The sequence below is a fragment of the Panthera leo genome, chromosome C1, assembly GCF_018350215.1.
Source record: "Panthera leo isolate Ple1 chromosome C1, P.leo_Ple1_pat1.1, whole genome shotgun sequence".
NCBI lineage: Eukaryota > Metazoa > Chordata > Mammalia > Carnivora > Felidae > Panthera > Panthera leo.
Window position 1 is genome coordinate 12,319,749 of NC_056686.1, and position 22,758 is coordinate 12,342,506.

The 22,758-nt window shown below is 60.0% G+C and overlaps 1 protein-coding gene across 1 annotated transcript; it reads left to right on the top strand.

The window, feature by feature from the left end:
• The first annotated feature begins 1,107 nt into the window (after positions 1 to 1,107).
• Positions 1,108 to 22,334, top strand: PADI6 (peptidyl arginine deiminase 6). The gene is made up of 16 exons (XM_042951860.1): positions 1,108 to 1,231; positions 1,945 to 2,128; positions 3,887 to 3,959; positions 6,513 to 6,580; positions 7,042 to 7,156; positions 8,189 to 8,314; positions 12,129 to 12,307; positions 12,567 to 12,670; positions 15,907 to 16,018; positions 17,147 to 17,254; positions 17,452 to 17,606; positions 18,212 to 18,368; positions 18,477 to 18,600; positions 19,680 to 19,750; positions 20,838 to 20,999; positions 21,840 to 22,334. Exons 1-16 carry the CDS (start codon positions 1,140 to 1,142, stop codon positions 22,083 to 22,085), a joined length of 2,076 nt encoding a protein of 691 aa, XP_042807794.1. The 5' UTR covers positions 1,108 to 1,139; the 3' UTR covers positions 22,086 to 22,334.
• The last annotated feature ends 424 nt before the right edge of the window (positions 22,335 to 22,758 follow it).

Here is a 22,758-nt window from a genome sequence, read left to right on the forward strand (position 1 = left end):
GTGTGTGCTTCGTCCCGTGCAGGAGGCGCCCTCTGTTGCAAGACTCTTTGAAGTCGGGCCCATGTGAACGAGGTAGCTGTTCAAGAATAACCCGTAACAGGGGCACCTGAGCGGCTCAGTCGGTTAAGCGGCCGACTTCGGCTCAGGTCACGATCTCGCGGTCCGTGAGTTCAAGCCCCGCGTCGGGCTCTGTGCTGACAGCTCAGAGCCCGGAGCCTGTTTCAGATTCTGTGTCTCCCTCTCTCTGACCCTCCCCTGTTCATGCTCTGTCTCTCTGTCTCAAAAATAAATGTTAAAAAAAAAAAATTAAAAAAAAAAAAAGAATAACCCGTAACATGAAACGTCAACTGTGGAACGAACACACAGCTTTCAAGTCAGCTGGTGAGTCTCTTGGGCCGGGGGAGGAGCTCTTTGCCCAGTGAGCTCAGGGAAGACGGAGAGCGGCTGGCGACCTGGGCTCTGCAGGGGCCCCTCCATTTGCGCGTGCCATCCGGGCCCTCGCTGTGTTCCCTCCGGGAGCGGCTGACACCTCTGTGGACAAGGAGCGCTGCCCCCCCCCCCCCGCCCCCTCACCACCTGGGGATGGGCCGCACCCCAGACCTGCCGGGCCCAGGCATCTAGAGCGTTAACGAGCCTCCCGATCATTTTTGCAACCAGCGTGTGGCCTGGGAAACGCTGGTCCAGCGCTTGGCCGGGCTCTGCTCCTCGTTTGCCAGGACAGACACACGCCCGAGAGGCCCCAGAGCCGGGCGATGTCGCCACGCGCTGCCATCCTGCCCACCCCCCCACACACCCCACGCCAGCCTCCCAGCGCCCCCCTTGCTCCCAGCTGAAGGCCAGAGACCTGAGCAGCCAGCCGCAGGTGCCCTGGATCTGTGGGAACTGGCTGCCTGATGGATTAGTGACGACGGGGCTCAGACCCCACCCCACCCCCACCCCCCATCGGCAGGTCTCAGTGGAGCAAATCAGTCACACCTGGGCAGCTGCTGAAGCCTTAACAAGGCAGGGGGGGGGGGGGCCGGAGAGGCCCTGAGCCCTTAAGAGGGGAGGGCAGGGGTGGGGGGAGACCCCGGGGTTATCTGAGGCCGCTGTGCTGAGGGAGGGTTGTCGAACGGGCGGCCACCTTGGAGGCCTTAGGCATGTCCTTCCAGAGCCTCGTCCACCTGTCCCTGGACGGCCCTGTCCATGCCCTCTGCGTGCTGGGTGTGGACATCTGCTTGGATCTCAGTGGGTGAGGAGCTGGCTCCGGGGGCGGGTCTGAGCAGGGAGGCTGGTGCCTGTCCCCCGCCACCCCCCCCACCTCCCTGCCCCGCACTGGGGTTGGCCCTAGGCTGCATGGGGGTTGGGGGTCACCTCCCTTCCCTGCGTCTTCGGGTCCTGCCTCATCTCAGGGAGCCAGGTGTGGGTGTCGAAGGGCCCCCCAGTCCTGACGCTGCGGGGTTCTGACCCCATTCCTGCGTCTGCCCCGTGTGGGCTGTGGGACCTTAGCGAAACAAGTGCCTTGCCTCTTCTGTCCTCTTGCCTGTGAAATAGGGGTGGGGCTGGCTCTCCAGGAGGCCATAAGGATTGAGTGAGGGGGGCTCCTGTAAACTGGAGCCTTAGTTGGGGGGGGTGACTTAGTTAGGGGTGGCCTCCCCCCCCCCATCCCCAGGACTAGGTCATGTTTCTTCCCCTGTAGGGATCCCTTCCAGCTTAAGCCGCTCCTCCCTCCATGGGTTTATAAATAAGATGCAGCTTTGGTAACTTCTGGAGGCTCGGTGGGAGGGTGCGATCCAGGCTAGAGCCTCCGTGGGAGGGAGAACAGGGCTCCTTGCAGTGGGGGGCGGTGGGAGTGGGGCTGAAGTTGTGTGAGGACCACAAAAGTGCCCTAAGGAGAGAGAGGGTGAGGGGCTGTCCCCTGAGGTTCTTATGCCCTAGAGTCTGTCTCCTGGTCGGGCCCAGCAGGTGCGCCCCGGAGAAATGCAAGTCATTTACCATCAGTGGCTCTCCGGGGGTCTTGGTTGACATCCACAACACGTCCCCGTTAATGACCAAGGAGGAGACGGCCACCACCCGGTGGCCTCTGTCTGATCCCATGGATGTCCTGGTGAATATGATCTCCCCCAGCTCTGCCCCCGATGGTGACAAGGTAAGTCTGGGGGCGGGAGGTGGGGGAGGGGAATCTCATCTCCCAGGGGAGGGAGCTGACACAGCCCCCGCCCTGGGGGGTCTCCCTCCTGAAAGCTGGTGTTTCCTGGGCCCGGAGTCCGTGACAAACGCAGTGCAGGTGTTCGGCATGACCTTCGATGCCTGTGCCAAACCTGCGAGGTGGGCCCTCGGTGACCCCATTATACAGACAGGCAAACAGACTCACTGGGTGAGGAAGCACCCTGCCCAAGCCGGTGACCCGCAGAACCGGGATTCAAGCTCAAGCACGTCTGTCTTGACCCTGTGTGCTCCTGACCAGACACCCGGCTAGCTTCCCGGCTAGCTGCTTTCAAAGTCCGGCTCAAAGGTTCTAGCAGCAAAACTCAGATGGGCTTTCTGGCTAAGGCTGCTCTTCTGGGTGTGCAGATCTTAGTGGGACGTAAGAGCTAATGTGTGTTAAGTGCATGATGTGTAATGGGTATCTTGAGTCACGTTTCGAGAGGTCGGCCTGCCCCTCCTCTTCCACACGAGGAAACTCTCGTGTGGAGCAGAAGGACTGCTCTCGACCTAAATGACAGAACCCGAGTGGGGCAGATCTCAAATGTGAGCCCAAGACCGTGCTCTTTCTCCTGGGCATGCTGTCTCCCTAATGCCCCGGTGGTGTCGGCGGGGTGGGGGGGGGTGGGGGGGATCATTTCCTTGTAGGGCAGGCTCCTCACGGATTTGGCACTGGCCGTGGGTCTGGGACGGCAGCTGATGGCACTGCAGGGTGATTGGAAACACCATCCAGACCACACCCCCTGCCAATTAAGTCAGCCTCTGGGGGCGAGCCCCTGGCTTCTGTGGGTCACAGTTCCCTCCAGGTGACTCCAATGTGAGGTGAGGGTGAGAACACAGGTGAGACATGCTCAGGACTAGGGCGCTCGGCCAGCAGAACCTGCTGGAGTGGTCCGCTGGTAATTGACAGGTGACGGGAGGGTGGTACACACCTTCTTCCGTGCTCTGTGCCCAGGGCTGGCGACTCCCTAGGAAGCGGGTGGCATGCTTGAGCACAGCGTGGCTCACAGATGACATCCAGGGCTGCGATCTATCCTGGCTGAGCCCGGAGGACCTGAGCAGCGTTCTCTGCCCGGGGCTCAGCCTCCAGAACCATCAGCAGTGGCCCGCTGGGGAGATGCTGACCTCGGAGGACCTGAATTTCCATTTGGGAACAGGTGACGGGTCACAGGCACGAAAGCATGGCCCCAGCTACTGGTTCGTTCTCTGGTTTGTCACGAAGCTCTGTGGTCCAGGCCACCGGTGGCCAAAGGGCAGGTCTTTGTCTAAAGTAGAAAGGCCCCCCCGGAAACAGTCTGGTGCAGGACGTGGGAAAGACCGAGTTCCGATTCCAGTCCCCACTCTGGGTGTCCTGCTTCCTTTTGAGTAGTTTGACGGTTGGGGGATGCTTGACCTCTGGAGCCAGGCGGCCTGGAACTTCAACCTTGTGCTGCCGCTTCCTAGTTGAGCACTGTAGGGCCGAGTGCCTTGGTCTCTCTGACCTTGGGGTAGAGCCCACCTGCGTGGGGTGTGGTGGGGCCACCGTGTGGAAGTGCCTGGTGGGGTCGTGGCAGGTTTTAGACGGGACTGTGACCCTGCCCCAGCTCCCAGATGTCAGAAGCTGTAAGAGGAGACCAAAGTCGAGTGGCTGGACTTGGGTACTTAGCCGAAGTCCTGTTCCTGTCCCCTCCCCTCCCGTGGGTTCTGGCTGCTGTCTCCACAGGTTCTGGTCTCCTACTATCTGCCTGATGAGGAAGTCCCAGTGGCCACGGCCGTGCTCTGCCTCACTGGCATTGGTGAGTATGTTCCCACCCCAGACAGGGAGCAGAGGGGCTCTCCCGGCAACAAGGTGTCTCCCGTGGGTCCTGGAGGGGTTCACTCGACATGCCTGTTCACACGGTCCCTCGGAGCTCAGTCACTGCTGGCCTCGTTCTCGGAGAGCAGACCTGGGGGTTTCCCTGGGCTTCCTCGTTTTTCATACCTACTCGTGGCCGGCGCCTGCCTCCCGCCTCCCCGGGTACCACTGTTGGTAGGTCTGGTGATTGGTTAATGCTCCCATTCGATCCTTCCCCCTCTCATTCAGAACCTTCCTTCAGCAACTTGCTGCCATAGGAAGCCACTCCCCTTTCTCCACTCTTCTGGATCATTCCAGAACAAGCTATCCTACCCCCCCCCTTTTTTTTTTTTAAATATCTATTTTTGAGAGAGAGGGAGAGACTGAGCACCAGCAGGGGAGGGGCAAAGAAAGAGGGAGACCCAGAATCCGAAGCAGGCTCCAGGCTCTGAGCTGTCGGCACAGAGCCCAACGTGGGGTTCGAACTCATGAACCTCAAGGTCGTGACCTGAGCTGAAGTCGGATGCTTAACCGACTGAGCCACCCAGGCGCCCTGCCATCCCATCCATTCATTTAATGGGAGCAGGCTGTATGCCTATTCTCCTTAAGGAACAAGATGTAACTAACCTGTGCTCTCTGAGATCTGATTCTGTGTCCTCTTCGAGCTCCACTCCCCTAACTCTGCACCCCCTCTCTGTCTGTCTTTGTCAAGTCCGACCCCCCACTGCCCTTAGGAAGGACCTGAACGACCTCTGCTTCACTAAGCCCAGTAGTCTGCTCTGTCTTCCCCTGCCTTGACCTGACAGCAGCCTTAATACAACCGGTTACTCTTTGACACTTTCTACTTGAAACCTTTTCAGGGACCCTGCACTCTGTTTCCTTCCTACCCAGCCAGCTGTTCCTTCTCGGGTCCTTTTTGCTGGATCTTTTATCACCCAGCCGCCCACCCCAGCCTGGTGGGAGTGCCTCAGGCTCAGGCGGCAGGTCACGTGGCTCTGCAGTGAGGATCCCCCCCCAAACTCTTCCGGCCAGGCATCTCCCGCCAACTTGACCCCTGTATCTGCTGACCCAGTGTTCCTTCCTGAGTGTCTAACCAAGGTCTCCAACTTAATCTATCCCAAATGGAACTGGCTCTACTTCCGGGGAAGGTGGCGGAGTAGGAGGACCCAAACTGAACTCATTCTCTCTCCCTCCAGCGCCTCCCTTGCTGACGGTCTTCCCATCACCGTGGACCGTGGTCCGTGCTTCTAGCTGGTCAGGCCCCAACCCTGGATGTCCCCCTTCCTTCTCCCCTCTGCCCACGTCAATCCCCGTACCTTGCTGCCGTTTCCTCAAAGCTGGCTGGAATGTGGCCACAGGCCACTTGGACGTTGTTGGCTGGTCCAAGCCACCCCCCTCTTGCTTGGGTCCCTGCGTGGGTTCCCTGCCTCATCCTTGCCATCCCCCCAGAGCAGTGCGTCTCCAGAAGGCCATCTGATAAGGTCTCCGGGGATCAAAGCCTTCTGTTGCTTCTGCGTACCCGGGTCAGAGCTGGCCTCCCTCCCACCCAGGTTTTGTGGGTGCCCAGAGCACCCTGGCCGCTTGACTTTTGACCTTGCCGCTTGGCACCTCCTCTTCTAATTGCTTTTCCCTAAATATGGACGCTGATCACTTTTATGCCTCCTTCAGGCCTCTGTTCACGTTTCAATTTGGGAGACTCCTCTGATGACCTAAAACTAAAGCCTATCCCTCCACCTGCTCCCCTGTTTCCTATGGCATTTCTACCATCGGGCAGGATGTGCATTTTACTTCCGTTTTCACCCCTTGCCGGGGGGGGGGGGGGGGGAGTTGTGTATGCGCACGCTCACATGCTCTTCCCTAAGACTGAAGATGACGAGGTTCATAGTATCTGGTCCCTGAGCATCCATACCAGGCGCTAAGTGTATGCGGCCATCGTGGTCTGTTTTCATGGCCCTGACGTTCCGGTCGGGACCTAGCACATCAGATGGGAGCTGTGAATAAAAACAGCCAGGGTAAAGGCACACGGTGGCCAGTGGGTGGCGGGAGGGGTACAAGGTGGAGAACGTAGAAACTGTACGAGGAGCCTCGGTGCTGATCTTTGGGCAGAGCCTGGATCTTGAAGTTCTGAGAGGCTTGGAATTGCCACGTATGGAGCCTTTCCTAAGTCTGAGAGTGCCAAGAGCTTTCCAGAAGGCTGGAGAGCGGGCCCCCTAGGTAGGCGTCACCTGGGTAGAGGCCAAGTGGTGCGAGATCTCATCAGGACCACGGTGGAATCGTTCTGGGGGTTGCTGGGAGGTTGGGGGAGACGCCCAGATACTGGTCCTCTCCAGGCTTGCTCACGGGAGGCGGTCGGCCTCTGAGGAGCTTTCTTCTTCGAAGCTGGCAGCATGCCCGGGAGGTGGGGCATCCCTGATCCCTGGCCCCAGCTTCGGGCAGCGCTGGGATCACCTACCGCCTCGAGGCTCCACCCGGCAGGTCTAGGTGGTGGTGGTGGTGAATTTCCCTCTCGTTTCAGTGGTCTCCCTAGACGTGGACATCTACCGCAGCGGGCAAGTCGAGGTGGCCAGTGACAAGCAGGCTAAGGTGAGGCTGCCCGGGGAAGGGCGTGGGCCCACAGACTCTCTCTGGATTTGCTAACGCCTCTGAAGTCCCGTTCCTGCAATACAGTCAGAGCTGATCCCGTCCATTTCTAGCTCTGCCCCCAAAATGAAAACGTCTGGGGACGCTGGCCCCCCATCCTAGCCTGGTTGTGTGGTTACCTGGGACTGGCCCCTCCGCACGGGACGGGTCTCCTCTCGTTCGCCTGTATCCCTGCTCCCCCAGCACTGAGACCAGGCAGGGAGCTGTGACCCACATCCAGCTTCCTCCCTCCCTCTCGACTCGCTCCCCTGACCTCACCCTCTCCTATTAAGCACTTGCGTTGGCAAAGAGGTCCCTGTCCCCCTGGAGAAAGTCTTGGCTCTGCTCCTGATGTGTGGGGGCCTGTCTGGGAAGCAGGATTTACCCGGCTTCCTCCTGAATCAGCATTCCTGTTACGTTTGCAGAAAAACTGGGTCTGGGGACCCAGTGGCTGGGGCGCCATCCTGCTTGTGAACTGCAGCCCTACCGACAAGGGCCAGAGCATGGACAAGAAGACCACGAGGGTGTTCTTTCCCGAGGGTAAGAACTGGCCTCTCGCTGTCCTGGGACCCCTGCCACCTTTGCTTCGTGGCACCGAGCTTTCCCTGGGGTTTCATTGCCACAGCCCTCAGCAAACGCAGATTCTAGGTTGAGGTCCCCCTCTGAGCCTAAACCGTGTCTGTCTGTCTGTCTCTCTTTTAATGTTTATTCTTGAGAGCGAGGGCACAAGCAGGGAAGGGGCGGAGAGAGAGAGGGAGACACAGAATCTGTAACAGGCTCCAGGCCCTGAGATAGCCACGTAGAGCCCGACACGGGGCTTGAACTCACGAACCAGGAGATCGCGACCTGAGCCCATCAGGATGCTTAACTGAGCCACCCAGATGCCCTGAGCCTAAAGTCTCGACTTGTCAGAGGCTTGAAGTTTATAGCGAGGAGGAAAGAAGCCACCTGGCCCCGTGGGTCCTTGATACTGGATAACAAACTATTTCCTGGCCACAGTCTTGAGCGTGTTAACTTCCCTGGTCTCATTCTCCCTATCTGTAAAATGGGGATGATACAGCTGGCTTCACAAAGTAGTTGAGTCTAAGTGAACACACACGAGGGGTATGCGAGCATCTCCCTAAAAACTCTCTCGTGACCTGGGGCAGGATCCCTTCTGCCTTAGGCAAAAGCAGTCTTGGATCTGGTCCTCTCCTGAGGTCGGGGCCAACGTTCTAGGTCTTGGCGGTATAAAGGGGTGCCCTGGTTCTCAGCAAGGCTGGAGGGGAACCCACACGGGACTGGCCGTGCCAGGCCCTATTCTTGGTGTTTGCAGGGGCCGTGCACTCCCCCCAACCGCGTGGGGTGAGTGCTGTCCTAACTCAAAGCGGACCCCAAGGCTGGCCGGTTGCCTGTGGCCACGCGGGGAGCAAGTAGCCGAGACCTACGGCAGGGCCGGGCCAGAGCGGGAGCCCCGAGGTCCCCAGAGCTCCGATCCACGAACCCCAACCGTGGGCCTTACCGTGCCTCCCTCCACCTCTGGAGCGCTGGCCTGCAGAGGCCCCTCCACCTTTTACCTTGTCTTTTGCCCAGAGATCAAGAGTCTGTCCCAGATGACCCTGAATGTTCAAGGGCCCAGCTGCACTTTAAAGAAATACCGGCTGGTTCTCCACACCTCCAAGGAAGAGGCAGAGAAGGCAAGAGTCTACCGGCCCCAAAGTGAGTGTTCTGGCACCAGCTCTGGCTTTGCCCATGTTTCCATCGTGCCGGGAGCAGCCGCGGTCACGTCGCTCCCAGCAGGCCTGCTGGGACCTAGGGTTGCTGGGACCTAGGGTTGCTCGGCTGGGCGACCGGGCAGGGCTCTGCTCTCCGTACCACGTCCATCCCTCGGCGTCCGGCTCTGGAGAGCAAGGTCTCGGCCGCTTCCTCCCCTGCGCGCGGGGGCCCTGGCTCGGTCTTCTGCTCCGTCTCTTCTGTAGACCGCAGCTGAACTTGGAAGTGGCGTGGGACTGGCCGGGAAAGGCCGCCCACGTCGGTTGTACGCGGTCCTTCCCCACGTGGGCTGGGAGTGAGCTGTAGACCCGTGGGTGTAAGCCTGGTTTGGGCCACGAGGACCGCTCTGCCCGGGGCTGCCCGCCGCGTGTGGATGACGGAGGCAGTGATCCGTGTAGCCCACTGAACGTGGACTCCATCCTCTGTGTCAGGCTGTCAGGGTCTTACTGAAGTTTCCGTTTGGTTGTCGAAGGACGCCTGGCTGGCCAGGTTGGTAGAGCGTACGACCCTCGATCTTGTGGTCAGGCGTTGGAGCCCCATGTCGGGGGGAGAGATGAAGGCGTTTTGTTTTGTATTTAAAGCATTCACGAATCCAGGGGGAACCGGGCGCGAGGCTGGCTCAGTCAGTGGAGCGTGTGACTCGTGATTGCGGGGTTTCAAGTCTGAGCCCCACCCTGGGAGCGGAGCTCAGTTTTTTAAAAATGCGTTTAAAACCCACCGGGCAGGGGTACCCAGCATGCGGCGTTTTCACGAACCCTTAGGGGATTCTGCAGCAGGCTCCAGTGGGAGAACCACGGCTCTCTCTCTATAAGCTAGAGCAAAGGAGTCCGAGGAGGAACTTCTGGAGAAAATCAACAGCCAGAGCTGAAGTTCTAGAAACCGAGGGAAGGAAGCCTTGCGTGGGGGCCATGATCCACCATGGCTGATGGTGTCGCTGATCAAATCGATGGTACAAAAAAAATCTGTTTTCAAAACGACCGTCATTCGCGATCTGCTAAGAGCCGTGGGGCCAGGAGCCACGGCAAAGTGGGCAGGCCGTGGGTCTACGGCCGAGGACTCCGCCATAAAGGGGACCTTGTGGAGGTAGTGACTGGGAGGCTGGGGTGGGGGGATGTCTGAAGACGGCAGAACGCAGCACACCCGTGCGGGTAGCACTGACCCAGCGGAGGGGAGGGAGCACATCTAAGGATGAGACTATGAGAATCGGGAGCCCTCCTGGACGGGAGGGGGACACCAGTGTCTAGTGGGTGGTGTCCAGGGTGACTCAGGTTTGGTCCTCTCCCAATGGGGGGGTCTTTTCAGCATGGTGGCTCCTCTGGCTGCGTGGGTGCAAGAGAGCTTTATTTTTCTCTTTATTTTTGAGCGCAAGAAGAGTGCAAGCAGAGGGAGGGGCAGAGAGCGAGGGAGACACAGGAATCAAGAGTCAGGTGCTTAACCGACTGACTCACCCGGGCGCCCCCAAGAGAGCTTGATGGATCTGGCTTAACCAGAGTTGAGGTCTTGGTGTGGGAGTGGATGGCGTGTGCAAGGGAGTGGGTTTAGCCATGGTTCCCGGAATGTGTGTGGGGGGGGATGAAAAGAGGAATCGGCAGTAGGCAGGGTGGGGGCCGGGTTGAAAGATTGCAGAGGTTGGGGTCTCGGTGAGCTAAAAAGACAGGAAGGTGCCAACAAGCTGTGCGGAGGTGACGTCCGGGCCGTGAGCGTGGAGATTGGCATCTGGGGCGGCACAGAGCCTTGCGACGAGTCTGTGCTTGAAATAGTCCACGGAGGAGGCTGAGGGGGGCAGTCAGGCGCAGAACGGAAGGAGCCGGTGGCCTCATCTGCGAGCGTGTCCTTCCACGGGACGAGGATTCTTGCGGGATGAAGAAATGGGCTGGAAGGTTCGAAGAACAGACCCCGTGGTACACGGAAGGTAGGAGAACAAGCACAGCTCAGATCGGCATTGACTCTGCGTGCTGGGGCTCTCGCTCTGGAAGGACGCGTTCGCTCCCTGCTCTCAAAGCCTGCTAGGGGTCGACAGCCAGAGGCCGAGCAGGGGCTGGGGGCGGGGGGATGGCTTGAGGTCAAGGGTAGTGGAGTGGAGAACGGAGTGCGAACAGGGCAGGAAGGCACCTGTCTGGGTCGTGAGGCACCTTTTCCTCCCTCCTCACCCGGCTCACGAGGGTGGCGGTCACAGCACCTGCCTCAAAGGGTAGGAGGGTGCGTGGGCGTCCACGGGCACCCAGGATGGACCCTCTCGCTCCAGCACTCCGTGGGGAGTCCCCTTTGGCTGCAGCGGCCATGGGGAGCCCAGGGCCCTGGTGCAGCGGGAGGTGCCGGGCCCGCAGAGGCGGCTGTCGGGTGGCACGTGGTGGCCGGAACAATCCGGTGTGTGCGGTTGGGAACCCCGTGGGGCTCGAGCGCACCAGCTGTGAACCTCTGCATCCAGTCAAAAGGGCTGTGCTGGGCAGCTTCGGGGGTCCCTCCCGCCCTGTCTAGGCTGGCCACCTCCAGGCCTGGCTCCGGGGCAGCGAAGGAGCCTTCGGTTGGACCAGAGAGGCAGGGGGCCCCGGGAGCATTCCCAGCCGGAGCTGTCCGGCCGGCACAGCCCGTAAGTGGCCGGTGGCAGGAGAAGCCGGAGCACCCGGGGCCGGCAGCTGCGGTCAGTGCCCGTAAGGTTTTCTTGCAGACCTACGAGTAGCTGGGCCGCGTCTGGAGGAGCACGGCCCCTACGCAGGCCACGGCAGTGCCGTGACCCAGAGCGAGAGGCCAGTGAGCCGGAGCCGTGCCTGTGCCCCCGGGGGATGGCAGTGGCCGCAGCGGCCCTCTGCTGGCACGTTGGAACCGGAGGCCAAGGCAGCCGGCACCTGCCGTGCGTGAGGTCTGCACAGGATGCGGTGCCCGGGTCGTTCAGGGCCTCGGTGGCCACAGTAAACCTACAGTGGGATTCCCTGGGCCTGGGGTCTGTCGAGAGGCTCTGCGGAGGAGCAGCTGCCGTCAGGGCCGGGCGGTCACAGGGGGGAAGGGGGTCAGAAGTAGGAGAATAGTGGCGAGGAAGTCGGGTAGGGAAGCCTGGCGGCCTCCGGTCAGGGAGGGGGACCTCTGGAAACGGAGAACGAACAGATCGGGGATCGGATTAACCAGAGACAACCACAGGGTATGGTCAACTTTCTCTCTCTCTCTCTCTCTCTCTCTCTCTCTCTCTCTCTCTCTCTCTCTTCCGTGCGTGGCTTTTTATTTCACAACCTGAGAAGCCGGAAGGAGGTGGGCTCCACACAGCTGATGGGAACTTTCCTTGGCTTCTCAGGAAACCCTTGGAGCCCAGCCAACAGGCCGTTCTCACGGACGCCTTCCTAGCGCTTACTTAAGCAGCGTCCGACTTTGCAGACGAGGCTGCCAGGCTCACCTTTGCCCCTTTAAGGCTTTTTAGGATCTCTTCCCCGAAGGGGGTCAAAGGGGAGAACCACCTCCCGTGAGCCTTTACCCTGGACCGAGCGCCTTGAAGACAGCCGTCCTCCTCTGAGCCCCAGCCCTCGAGGTGTGACAGGGCTTTGAGAGCAGCGTCTGGGGGGCCCTCGTTCGCAAACAAATGCTCGTTTGTGACCTCCTGCACGGTCGCCACAACTGCGGGCACAGAAAAGCCGGCTCGGCTCCCATTCTCCTGGGGCTGGGAGCGCCTTGTCCCTCTGACCAGAGGAACGAGCCGGTACCCCGACCGTCGGATGTGGAGACCGGCACTAGGCTACGTCAGCAGCTGGCCTGTCCCTTCTCTCCTCCTCAGAAGACAGCTCGAGCACCTTTGAGGTGCTGCTGGGGCCTGGCCAGCACACGTACGCCTTTGCCCCCCTCGAGAACCACCTGAAGGAAACCTTCTACGTCGAAGCTGTGGAATTCCCGTCTGCCGACTTCTCGGGCCTGATCTCCTACTCGGTCTCCCTGGTGCAGGAATCTCCAGACCCGGTACGTCCCCCGAGTAGACCAGCAGCCCCCGCACCGGGGACTATGGGGGAAGGTGGACCTCCCTGAAGGTGGGCAGGGGCAGGGGAAGGCCAGGCTCGGCAAGGGAGAGCGCAGGTTTCCTGCCGCCTTTGGGAGAAGGCCGCGGGGGACGGGTGAGGGCCGGAGGCGGGTGGAGCTGGGTGGCTGGCGGCCTGCAGGGGTGCTGGGGGAGGGTGGATTCCGCACAGGGTCGCTGACGGGACCGTGTCTGATGTTTCAGTCCATTCCAGAGACCCTGGTATACAAAGACACCGTGGTATTCCGGGTGGCCCCTTGCGTCTTCATTCCCAGCACGCAGATGCCTCTCGAGGTCTACCTGTGCAGGTAAGAGGCCCTTGGGTGCCTGTGTCCTGTCCTTTCCGTGAGTGGTACTCTTTTCTGTGTCTGCGTGGTGACGGGGGTAAAAAGGACTAGAGACTTCTCCCCGGGCAAGTGAGATCCTTCTGCCTGAACTGCCCAGTCCTATCCCCAGGACCCCCCCCCCCAAAAGTCCCGTTTAAATGTGCATGATGCTAGGGACGGAGTAGTGGATGTGACAGTCCCTCCCCCGTCCTGGGGAGACAGCGGCACGACTTCAGGTGGCTTCCTGGGTTGGCAAGCAGGGTGAAGGACGTAGAGAGGTAAGGACAGGCGTGTGCTCCGGGGACAGCCAGGGGACCTGGAGGGCCGGGAGAGAGCAGGTAGGAGAGGACCCGGCCACGGCAGCAGGGCCTCCTGGGCTGTGACAGACCCCAAATGCGGTGGTTTAAAGTCCACTTTCTCCCGCCCGGATGCCCACGGGTAGGAGGGCAACATCGTTCTCACGGTTTCTCAGGGGCCCCAGCTCTGTTCAGTCTTGCGGTGACACCTTCCCCCGCCTGCCGGGCCCTTCCGAGCTCCATCCTCTAGGAGAGCAGAAGAGACAAAGCCCAGGCAAAGCTGTCACTTGTCGCTGCTGAGGCCTGGAAGCCTCCTGACCCGCTTCTCGTGTGCTCATTGGCCTGCAGAGGGCCGCGCCTGACCACGGGGAAGCCAGGACAGGGAGAAGGGGGCCAAGGACCCGGGCTGGTAAAACGGATGGGAAACCATCAGCGGTCCTGTGTGTGCAATCGCTCCGGCCATATGGAAAACCAGGGGTCCCAGCAGAAGGCAGGGACGAGTACAGCCACTACAATGGCACAGGCCGGACATAGGACACAGCAGTGGCTCAGGCCAGCGGGTGGGAGCCCAGCAGTTGACTCAGGGGTGTACTGAAGGTAGACTTCCCCGCCCCCCGCCCCGCCCCGCCCCACCCCACCCCACCCCACCCCACCCCACCCCTGCCCCGACCAGGTTAGCTGATGCACAGGCTACAGAGAAAGGAGACTGTGCCCTGAGTTTGGGGTCTGCAGTAAGGCGAATGGTGGTGTCCTTTCTGTGACATGGGGTGGAATGGGTGCTTTGGTTCTGGTGACTTGAACCTGGAGGCACCTGTTGGGTTTCTAAGCTTCCGGAGCTCAAGGGACCGTCTTGGAAGCTCGAGACCAGTCCGGGCGGGCCTGGCAGGTGGAGGATGTTCAAGGCCACGGGCCTGGCCACGCCCAGCTGAGGAGCAAGTGCGCGCCGGAGAGCTGGCCGAGCAGTGAGCTCTGGAGGGATCGAACACTTTGCTCTGGACAAGAATCTAGCAAAGGCAACCGCGAAGGAAGAGAAGCTCGATTAAAAACCCGGAGGGTGGAGACCCAGGCGTTAAGGGAGGCGGGGATACCGGGTGAAACCCCAAGAGGAAGAGAGGAGACGCCATCGGGTTTGGCAAGATGCGGGGCACCTGCTGTGCAGCAAGAAACCCTGAACGGTGGGTGCGGAAGGACTGAAGGACGACGGGAAGGTTGGACTTAGCAAAACTCCAAAGGAAATGGTCTGAACGGGGAAAGCAAGAAGGGGGGTGGCGGGGAGGGGCAAGGGAAGGCCATTTTTTTTTAAGGTGGGAAACCAAGAACAATACGGCTGGAATGATCCAGCAGAGAAGAATCTACCAGGAGGGAAAAGGCAGCTCCAGGAACCGAGCTGGCAGGACGTGTCCACAGGTCTGGTACAAGGACCGCTTGCCCACAGCTCCAGGAGGGAGAACAGAGCAAAGGGACTGGGGATGTCCTAGGGTGGCCGTCCAGTGCTAAGGACCAGGTTAGGCTGTCACCAGGGGCTTTGCTCCAGCTGTCTTCAGTGACTGGAGTTCTAGGGGAGAAGAAAATACGGAACTGGGCTAACTGGGGGTGGGGGTGGGGGGTGGGGTTCTGCTGCGTGAGTCAGCCCCAAGCACAGGGGCGAGGGTTTAATGACGACGATCCTAGACTCCAAGCCAACCGAGGAGAAAGGTCAAGAACCTCAGACAGCAGCTGAGGACCAGAGGTCCCAGCGAGGGCGAGCCGGAAATGGAGGCGGCAAAACCTGGCGGATGCCGGAGATCTTGGAGGTGGTACAAGTGCCCCCGTGTGGTACCTCATGGCGAGGGGGATCTCTACCTCCTCTGCGTCCAGGGCGGGGGATAGCAGATAGCCGTTCTGTGGGGGTGGGGGTGCTTCCACGGAGTAGGGCTCTCCAGAGGAATGCCTTTCAGAATAAAAAAGGAAGAGCTTAAGGGATTTTGCTGACGACAGATCCCCAGACCCCAGACCCCAGACCCCAGATCCTTCTACTTTGTCTTTGGAGATTGACGTTCACTACATAAGCGGCATCTGCTGAAAGCCTGGTCTCCTAGGACTCTCCCGCGGAGGAGGTATGCAGGCACAGCGTGATCCAGCTTAGCCGCCGGCCTGCGATTACACCTCCTTCCCCCAGCACGCATCCGCAGACTGTTCCGGGCCTTGCCAGGGGCGCCCGTCGGGTTTCTGAGCTCCCTGCAGCCTTGTCTGTGTTGACCTAAGAAATCGGTTCTTGGGGATCATGGAAGAACAAAGCAGGTCTTGGGCGTGGGAAGTGTCAGAATTGAGACTCTAGCCCAGTTCCAACAGTATGACCTTGCTGGCATTCAACTCCTGACGATCTGTCTGTAAAATGAGCGGTCGTAATGCGTGCCTCAGACATTACTGTGTATCTCCAACGAGGAATCTCATGGTCCCGTAAGCCTGCTGCTGTGCACGACAGCGCTAAGACCCCAGGGTCTACCCCCACCCCCACCCCCACCCCCACCCCCACCCCCACCCCCACCCGCCATGCAAATGTGACCACCTCGTTGGCCCTCCCAAGGGGGCGCTGAGCTGCTTCGCTTCTTGGGAGAAAAATCCAGCCTCCTCTGGGTAGACTGAGGTGAGAGAGCCTGGGGCAGGGGTTGAAGGCACGCGCGGGGTGTGACTGCAGGGGCGGGGACAAAGCAGGGTCCTAGGGAACCAGAGCAGGGACCGACGCTGGCAATTCCTGACCCGACTCCGCCATGTGCCGAGTGCTGCTAAGCGAGACGCGGGAGGGCCGCTCTGCTCACCTTGTGGCCGGAGGCATCCTCTCTCCTGACCAGAAAGAGGTGCCCCACCCCCGGCCCTGGGGCAGCGAGGCCGTGACCGGAGCCTTGAAGGCTTCCCCCAGGGCTGGCTTCTCTCCCGTGGCAGAGAGCTGCAGGTCGAAGGTTTTGTCAACACGATGATGGAGCTGAGCGAGAAGAGTAACAGCCAAGTGGCATCTGTCTACGAGGACCCCAATCGCCTGGGCAGGTGGCTCCAGGTAAACCCCGCCCCCCCCCCCACGCCCCCGGGGCAACCCACTCTCTTCCCATTCGAGAACGCACAGAACACCCAGGTGCTAACGGGTCTGGCACGTTCACATGTTGGCGGTTAGAGCAGGGCTCCCCGCTTCAGCGTCCAGCCCGACCTGGCAGGACCCCGAGGTCCGGCGCTCTGCTCCCCACGAGCAGCCGAGTGATGACCCTAGGCCGGGCATCGATCTGAGTGCTGGAGATAAAGCAGAATGGGCCAGATCGTGCCCGGCTCTAGCAAGGACACAGGACTCTCTAAGTCTTGTGAAGATGATGCCGTAGGGAGTCTCTAGACAGTCGGGAAAATCTTCAAATTCAGGAAACTGAGCTGGCCAGACAAAGATTGGGGGTAGGTGCTAGATTAGACATCAGGGCTCTTTGGGCAGAGGCACAGCTGATGTGAAGGTCCGAACGTGGACATGTACTTGGAGGGTTTGGAGAACAGAAGGGCTGGGGTGGTGGGGGTGGGGGGTGGGGGCTGGATCAAAGCGACAAGGTCCGAGGTGGGGAAGAGCCAGATCCTATATTAGGGACCTTTTTTTAAAGCCAAGGTTAAGGGGCAGAAACAAGTTCACAATGAGATGGGAGGGCCTCGAGAGTGAAGTGTTCTGATTTAGGTTTTGAAAAGTCCCTTCTGGCTGAGAAATACAGAACTGGTCTTAGGAAGGGGCAAGAACCAAAGAGAACCGGCTGCAGGGCAACTGCAGTAACTTGGGGGCGAGAACGTGGCGGTTTCCCCTGACCGGTGCCAGAGAGGAGCTCCGCCCCCCCCCGCCCCGCCCCGTCCCGTCCCGCCCCCATGACATGAAACGAGGCTTGTTCTTGGAAGGGGTGCGGAAGGTGGGAGGAGGGATCTGAGGTGACTCTGGCTTTAAACGTGACGAGTAGGAGAACGGGTCTGGGCCAGCCCCAGAGAAGGGGATGCCTGAGCTGGGTGTCGAGGGCCAAGCAGGAGTGGGCGGAAGGGGTTTCCGTTGCGCCCCTTCTTAGAGGCGGCCTGGGTGCGGGAAGCATTGTGACCGGCGGGCCAATAACACAGGCAGGAAAACTGGCCGAGGGAGCAGGGAGAACTCAACTCCTTTTCCCGTCTCCTCCAGGACGAGATGGCCTTCTGTTACACCCAGGCTCCCCACAAGACGCTCTCCTTTGTCCTCGACACCCCTCGGGCCCTCACGCTGGAAGATTTCCCCATGAAATACTCACTGGTGTGGGGCTCAGTTTGGCTGATCTGAACTCGGTCCAACCTGTCCGACCTGGCAGCTGCCTGGAAGCGATGGGGTGGCGAGGGGGAGGTCCCAAGTGGCCTCCTGGGGAAGGGGCGGGGAGGTGGGAATCTACCCGAAAGTCTGGGGCCTAAAGCCCGTCCTTCCTCACACCCCTGCCCCACTGGGTCTCCTTCCAGAGCCCAGGGATCGGTTACGTGATCCAGTGCACCCAGGACCACAGGGTGGCCAGCATGGATTCCATTGGGAACCTGATGGTGTCCCCACCGGTCAAGGTGGGAGGGAAAGAATACCCCCTAGGCAGGATCCTCATTGGCAGCTGCTTTTACCCCAGGTGAGGCACGAGGCCAGGTGGTGGCCTCTTGGAGCTTCCACACGACTCGGGGACATTCTTAACACTGCCCAGAAAGGATTTTTGAGCCTTTGGTTGTCCTAGGAGACCCTGGGTAGAAAAAGCAGACACACTTCATCCTTTTGAAGGTTTACATTAGAAGGATGCTGAATTTGGTTGGCCTAGTGACCTCTAGGAGCTTCCTCCCACAAGATGTATGGACTTCTTGGTGGCCGTTAATCGACATCCAGGAGATACTTGTGTCCCAGGGGTCAGAATTTCTCGAGCTTGAATCCTCTGGCGTCGGTCCTGAGTTGGGCCGGAGTAAGAGATTCTTAGCCCATTGTTTATGGACCGGTCACTTGAGCCCAAGGGTCAGAGCAGCCAGTTAGCAGAAGGGGAGCCTGATGGCTGATGAGAACCCGAGAAAGCAGAATGACCATGTAGAGGTATGGGCCAAGGGTGTGAAGGCCCCTCCCCCAAAAGTGGGGTGGGGGGGGATGTAGACCAGGTCCTAACTGAGCAACTGCTCTAGCCCAAGGGGAGTAGGTGGTGGCCTAAACCACACCATGTTGGCTCAGGGGCCGTGCCTTCCGTCTTCCCCTCAGCAAGGAGGGCCGAGACATGAGCAAGGCCCTCCGGGACTTCCTCTACGCCCAGCGAGTCCAGGCCCCGGTGGAGCTCTTCTCGGATTGGCTGATGGTCGGCCACATAGACGAGTTCATGTGCTTTATCCCCACACAGGACAAGAGTGAGGGCGAAAAGGTCTGGTGGGGGTGTAGGGGTGGAGAGGGGGGCCTCCCACCTTTTAAAGCCCCTTGGAAGCTTCTGGGGAGGAAGCTAGCTCGCATCTGACCCTGGTTCTCTTTCCAGGGCTTCCGGCTGCTCCTGGCCAGCCCCAGCTCCTGCTACAGGCTGTTTGAGGAGAAACAGAGAGAGGGCTACGGAGACGTGACTCTGTTTGAGGAGGTCAGAGGGGATCAGCTCCTCTCCAACGGTAAGGAGAGCCCCTTGGCACTGGGGCAGAGGCCAGCTCCTTCTCTCCCAGGGGTCCTTCCCAGAGGGCCGGTTTTCCTCTGTTCCTCCTGCTTGAAAGAGCCTCAGGAAAGCGTAAAAGCCTAACCTGTACCACGGAACATCTGGTTCTGTCTCGGGGCATGCAGACCAGGCAGCCAGAAGCCCTAAGGTGGCTGAGGGGTGGCTGGAGTATATGCAAAGAGGACTCTGGGGGACGGCGGGGGGAGGCAAAACCAGGCGCTACCAACGCTCCTGTCTGGATCCACTCAGGGAATGTGGAGCTAGGTGCCTGGGCGTTGGGAGTTCAGGGGTCCCCTGGTCACCCCTGTGGAAAACCTCAGTGGACAGACAGAGATAACGTCACTGGTGCACAGCATTTCTGTTCTAAATGCTGAGGGAATCCAGAGAGGGGGTTGCTGGGAGGTTCTCTAGACCTTTGCTACCCTAAGTGCAGCTTCAGTGTCACGGGGGAGGGGGGACTTGTTCTAGAAATGCAGAATTTCAGCTCCGCCCTCCCCCGCCCAGATCTGGTGAATCAACCTTTGGGGTGGGGCCCAGGAATCACACGGTCCTAGAAGCACTTCTAGAAGGTGACATCCAGGAAGTGTGAACCACGAATCACACACCACATGCAATGACTTTGTGTCACCTCAGCTGGGGACTGGAACTGGGCATCCCTTTCCTAAAGACAAAGCCGTGGGGGAGCAGAGTAAATAATCTGGTCAAGGTCATGGGTTGTTCAGGTCCAGTGATGCATGGAGCTCTCGGGTGAGGGGTGGGTGAGTGGGGGCTCAAGTCACCTGCTCACCTGCTCCGGCTGCCTCCCCAGGGCCCAAGGGGCTGGTGGCAGTGAAAGCCCTCCCTGGGTTTTCATGGACCTGATGTCAGTCCCCAGATGGGACGTGTGGCCTTAGATTGGTCTTCGGAGACTGGCCGGGCCATCTGTCATGGTCACCGGGGCAACGATATACCCAGTTAGCTGGGCCCGGGAGGCCGGCCTGTCCCTGAAGGCATCGCTCCCTGGCCTACAGCCTGCCCACCCGCTCCTTTTTCCTACAGGGAGGGAGGCCAATACCATCCATCAACTTCTAGCTGATGAAAACATGAGAAAGCAGAACGAATATGTGGAGGTACGGGCCAAGGGTGTGAAGGCCCCTCTCCAAAAAGCGGGGGGAGGTAGACCAGGTCCTAACTGAGCAGCTACTATAGCCCAAGCATCAAGAAAGACACTATGATTCTGGAGATCACCGAGCAACTGAGGAGAGCGAGACGTAAGAGGCCAGGTGCAAACCTAAGCCATGAGTTGGGGGACTGGATTTGATTCCAAGGCCTGTTCTCTCTGCCACTCAAGTTGCCCCGTGTCTGACCAGAAAATGAAGGAGACCCCATCCCCGAATCCCCTAAGAACTTAGCTCCAAATTTAAGAGATTTGGACTGAGGGCCATCTCCATGCTTCAAGTGGCCCGTGAGCGCTGTTCTGGGTCACTCAGCACCTCGGGTCTCAAGGTGTGAACCCCTGGCTGTGGGGAGAAGAGTTTCCCAGGAGAGATCATCCAACTGTCTGGGGGGGGGGGAGGAAGCAAAGGCCTGGTGGGGGCCATGGGCTTGCCCAAGGTCACAGGATCAGCCCAAACAGCGTTGCCCACTGGCTCCTCATGGCTCCTAGTGGGGGGGTATTCCGAGCCTCCATGCGACGGGGGCCGACCTTTGCTAAACAGGGAAGGCCTCTTGGTACAGCAGGGTGGGAACCGCATCTCAGCCCTGGGGACTCCTACCCTGAGGGTGGAGGTCACGAACCCTATGCCTAGACCTGGGAAACAGTTGGTCAGAGAGAGGAAGTGCCCCCAAGGACGGGGGCAGCGCAACTGCTCACATCCCTTAAGGAAGAAGCAGGGTTCCTGCCAAGGCAGGACTTCCTCTTTGCCTGACCTTGCCCGGAGCCTCCACTCTGGCCAGGACTGTGGGCCCTTTGGCCTTCATGCTACAGAATTAGGACCGGTGGCTGTCCCGCCCAGCCCAGCCCAGCTGTGGGATCCTGGCCTTTCCTCCGAGCCCCACCGCCCCTCAGAAAGGGAACCGTGTGCACGGTCATCAGAGGGCGGGCAGGCCACGAAAGGCTCCCAGCACAGGGTGAGCGATGAAGACAAGATGGCGGCAGAGTCAGGCCAATACCCCGGGCTCCTCAATTCCCACGAACTGCCCTCTGCCGACCCGCAGAAGTGCATTAACCTGAACCGTGACATCGTGAAGAAGGAGCTGGGCCTGGCCGAGAGGGACATCATCGACATCCCACAGCTCTTCTGCCTGGAGCAGCTGACGAACGTCCCCTCCGACCAGCAGACGGGGAAGTTCTACGCGAGGCCGTACTTCCCTGACCTGGTGAGGAGCGTCAGGGGTGGACTGGGGAGGGGGTCCGTTCCGCCCGCTCTGGCTGGTCTCCTGACGTCCGTGGTGCTGGACCAGAGGCACGGACACGGCAGACAGTGGTGCCTGAGAGGAAGGGAGGTGGGAGCTCCTCTCTCCCTCCTCAGGTAGGGAACGCCCCTGACGTGAGCAGGTCCCAGACCGGGTGACTGGCTAAGCAGTGACTATAGGCCAGGCCCTGGGCTCATCCCCAAACTTGGAAGAAGGGAGTCGTTTCCCCCCCCCCCCGCCCCAAGTCTTAGGGACACGGGCCCTGCATTCATCAGTCACACACGGGTAGCTTTTAATTTCACAACACCAGTGTGGCCCTCTGGGCATGACACAGGCTCCTGGGAGCAGGCAGGGGTGAAGGGGGGCGGGGGGGGAGTGCCTTTGGGGAAAAGAGGCTGCGATTGAGGAAACGAGAAGTGGACAGAAGTCAACCGCCAGAGCTGGTCGGGGAGGGCATTCCAGGAGAGGCACCAAGACTACGGTGTGAAGGAGACCTCACTTCCGGTGTAAGAGAAACACAACAGAGGAAGGAACCGGGGAGGTCTGCAGAGGCAGGCCTTGGCTAGCCAGGATTTCGGTTTCGCCGAAACACGGCCCGTAGGAGGATTAGGCAAAGGGGAGTTGGATTTTGCGGAGGGTGATTGGTGATGTCTGCAGGGGGCAGAGCCTACAGCGAGGTGCCCTGTGTGGGCTGCTGGAGGTCTAGCCCTGACCACAGAGGCAGCTGCGTTTCCCTGTTTGGGGGTGGGGCCTTCTTCCATGGCTCTGACACCCTACCTAGGCCTTGTCCATCCTGTCTGACAGCTGCAGATGATGGTGATGGGCAAAAATCTGGGCATCCCCAAGCCTTTTGGGCCCCAGATCAAGGGTACCTGCTGCCTGGAAAAAAAGATCTGCCAGTTGCTAGAGCCCCTGGGCTTCCAGTGCACCTTCATTGATGACTTTGACTGCTACCTGACTGAAGTCGGGGACTTCTGTGCCTGTGCCAACATCCGCCGGGTGCCCTTTGCCTTCAAATGGTGGAGGATGGTACCGGAGCCCCAGGCCTAGCGTGCCAGCCCTGCCCCAGCAGGAACGGCCCGTTACTCACCATTCACCAGCGTTAGGATCCCCTGCCTCTTTGGGAGGTACTGCACCCCTTCCTTACCTGTTCACCCTGTCCCTCAGTATCCAGAGCGATAGCCAACACTGCCAGCCTGAACCCCTCAGAAAACGGTCTTCAGCTGAGAATCCATTAAAGTTCGAGCTGTTCTGAATGCATTTTGGTAGCAGCTGCCTTGTTTTGAGGAAGGGGTAACAGCGAAGGGACTCCTGGGGCAGGCTCTCCCACCTGCGGGGGGGGGGGGGGCGGCGCAGGGACAAGGCTGCCCTCTCCCTCCTCCCCGCCCCTTTCCCCCCCATCCCTGTCTTTGCAGTGGGCCAGGGCTGGACGCAAACTATTGGGGAGTTTTCTCAGACCAGCTAATCTACCTGCTTGAGCCGTGAGTGTCTCCTGGCTCGGGGAAGGGAGGAGGGCTCCTCGGCAGGTCTGGCAGGAGGAGCTGTGGGGTGCGGGGAGGGATTGGGCCTTGTGGGCTGCTGGCTTCAGCGGGGATCGCTGGGGCCTGAGGGACAGGCTATAGCAGGGGGGGGGACCTCTCATGACGCCTGGAGTGTCCCGGAGACAGAAAATGCCTACCCTGGCCTCCAAAGCCCCCTGGGTTGGTGGCACAAAGATGCCATT

Coding starts and splice junctions, on each gene's coding strand:
- PADI6 (XM_042951860.1), top strand. CDS start 1,140: ATGTCCTTCCAGAGCCTCGTCCACCTGTCCCTGGACGGCCCTGTCCAT. Junction 12,308..12,566: donor TGCAGGAATCTCCAGACCCG/GTACGTCCCCCG, acceptor CTGATGTTTCAG/TCCATTCCAGAGACCCTGGT. Junction 18,601..19,679: donor GGATCAGCTCCTCTCCAACG/GTAAGGAGAGCC, acceptor TTTTTCCTACAG/GGAGGGAGGCCAATACCATC.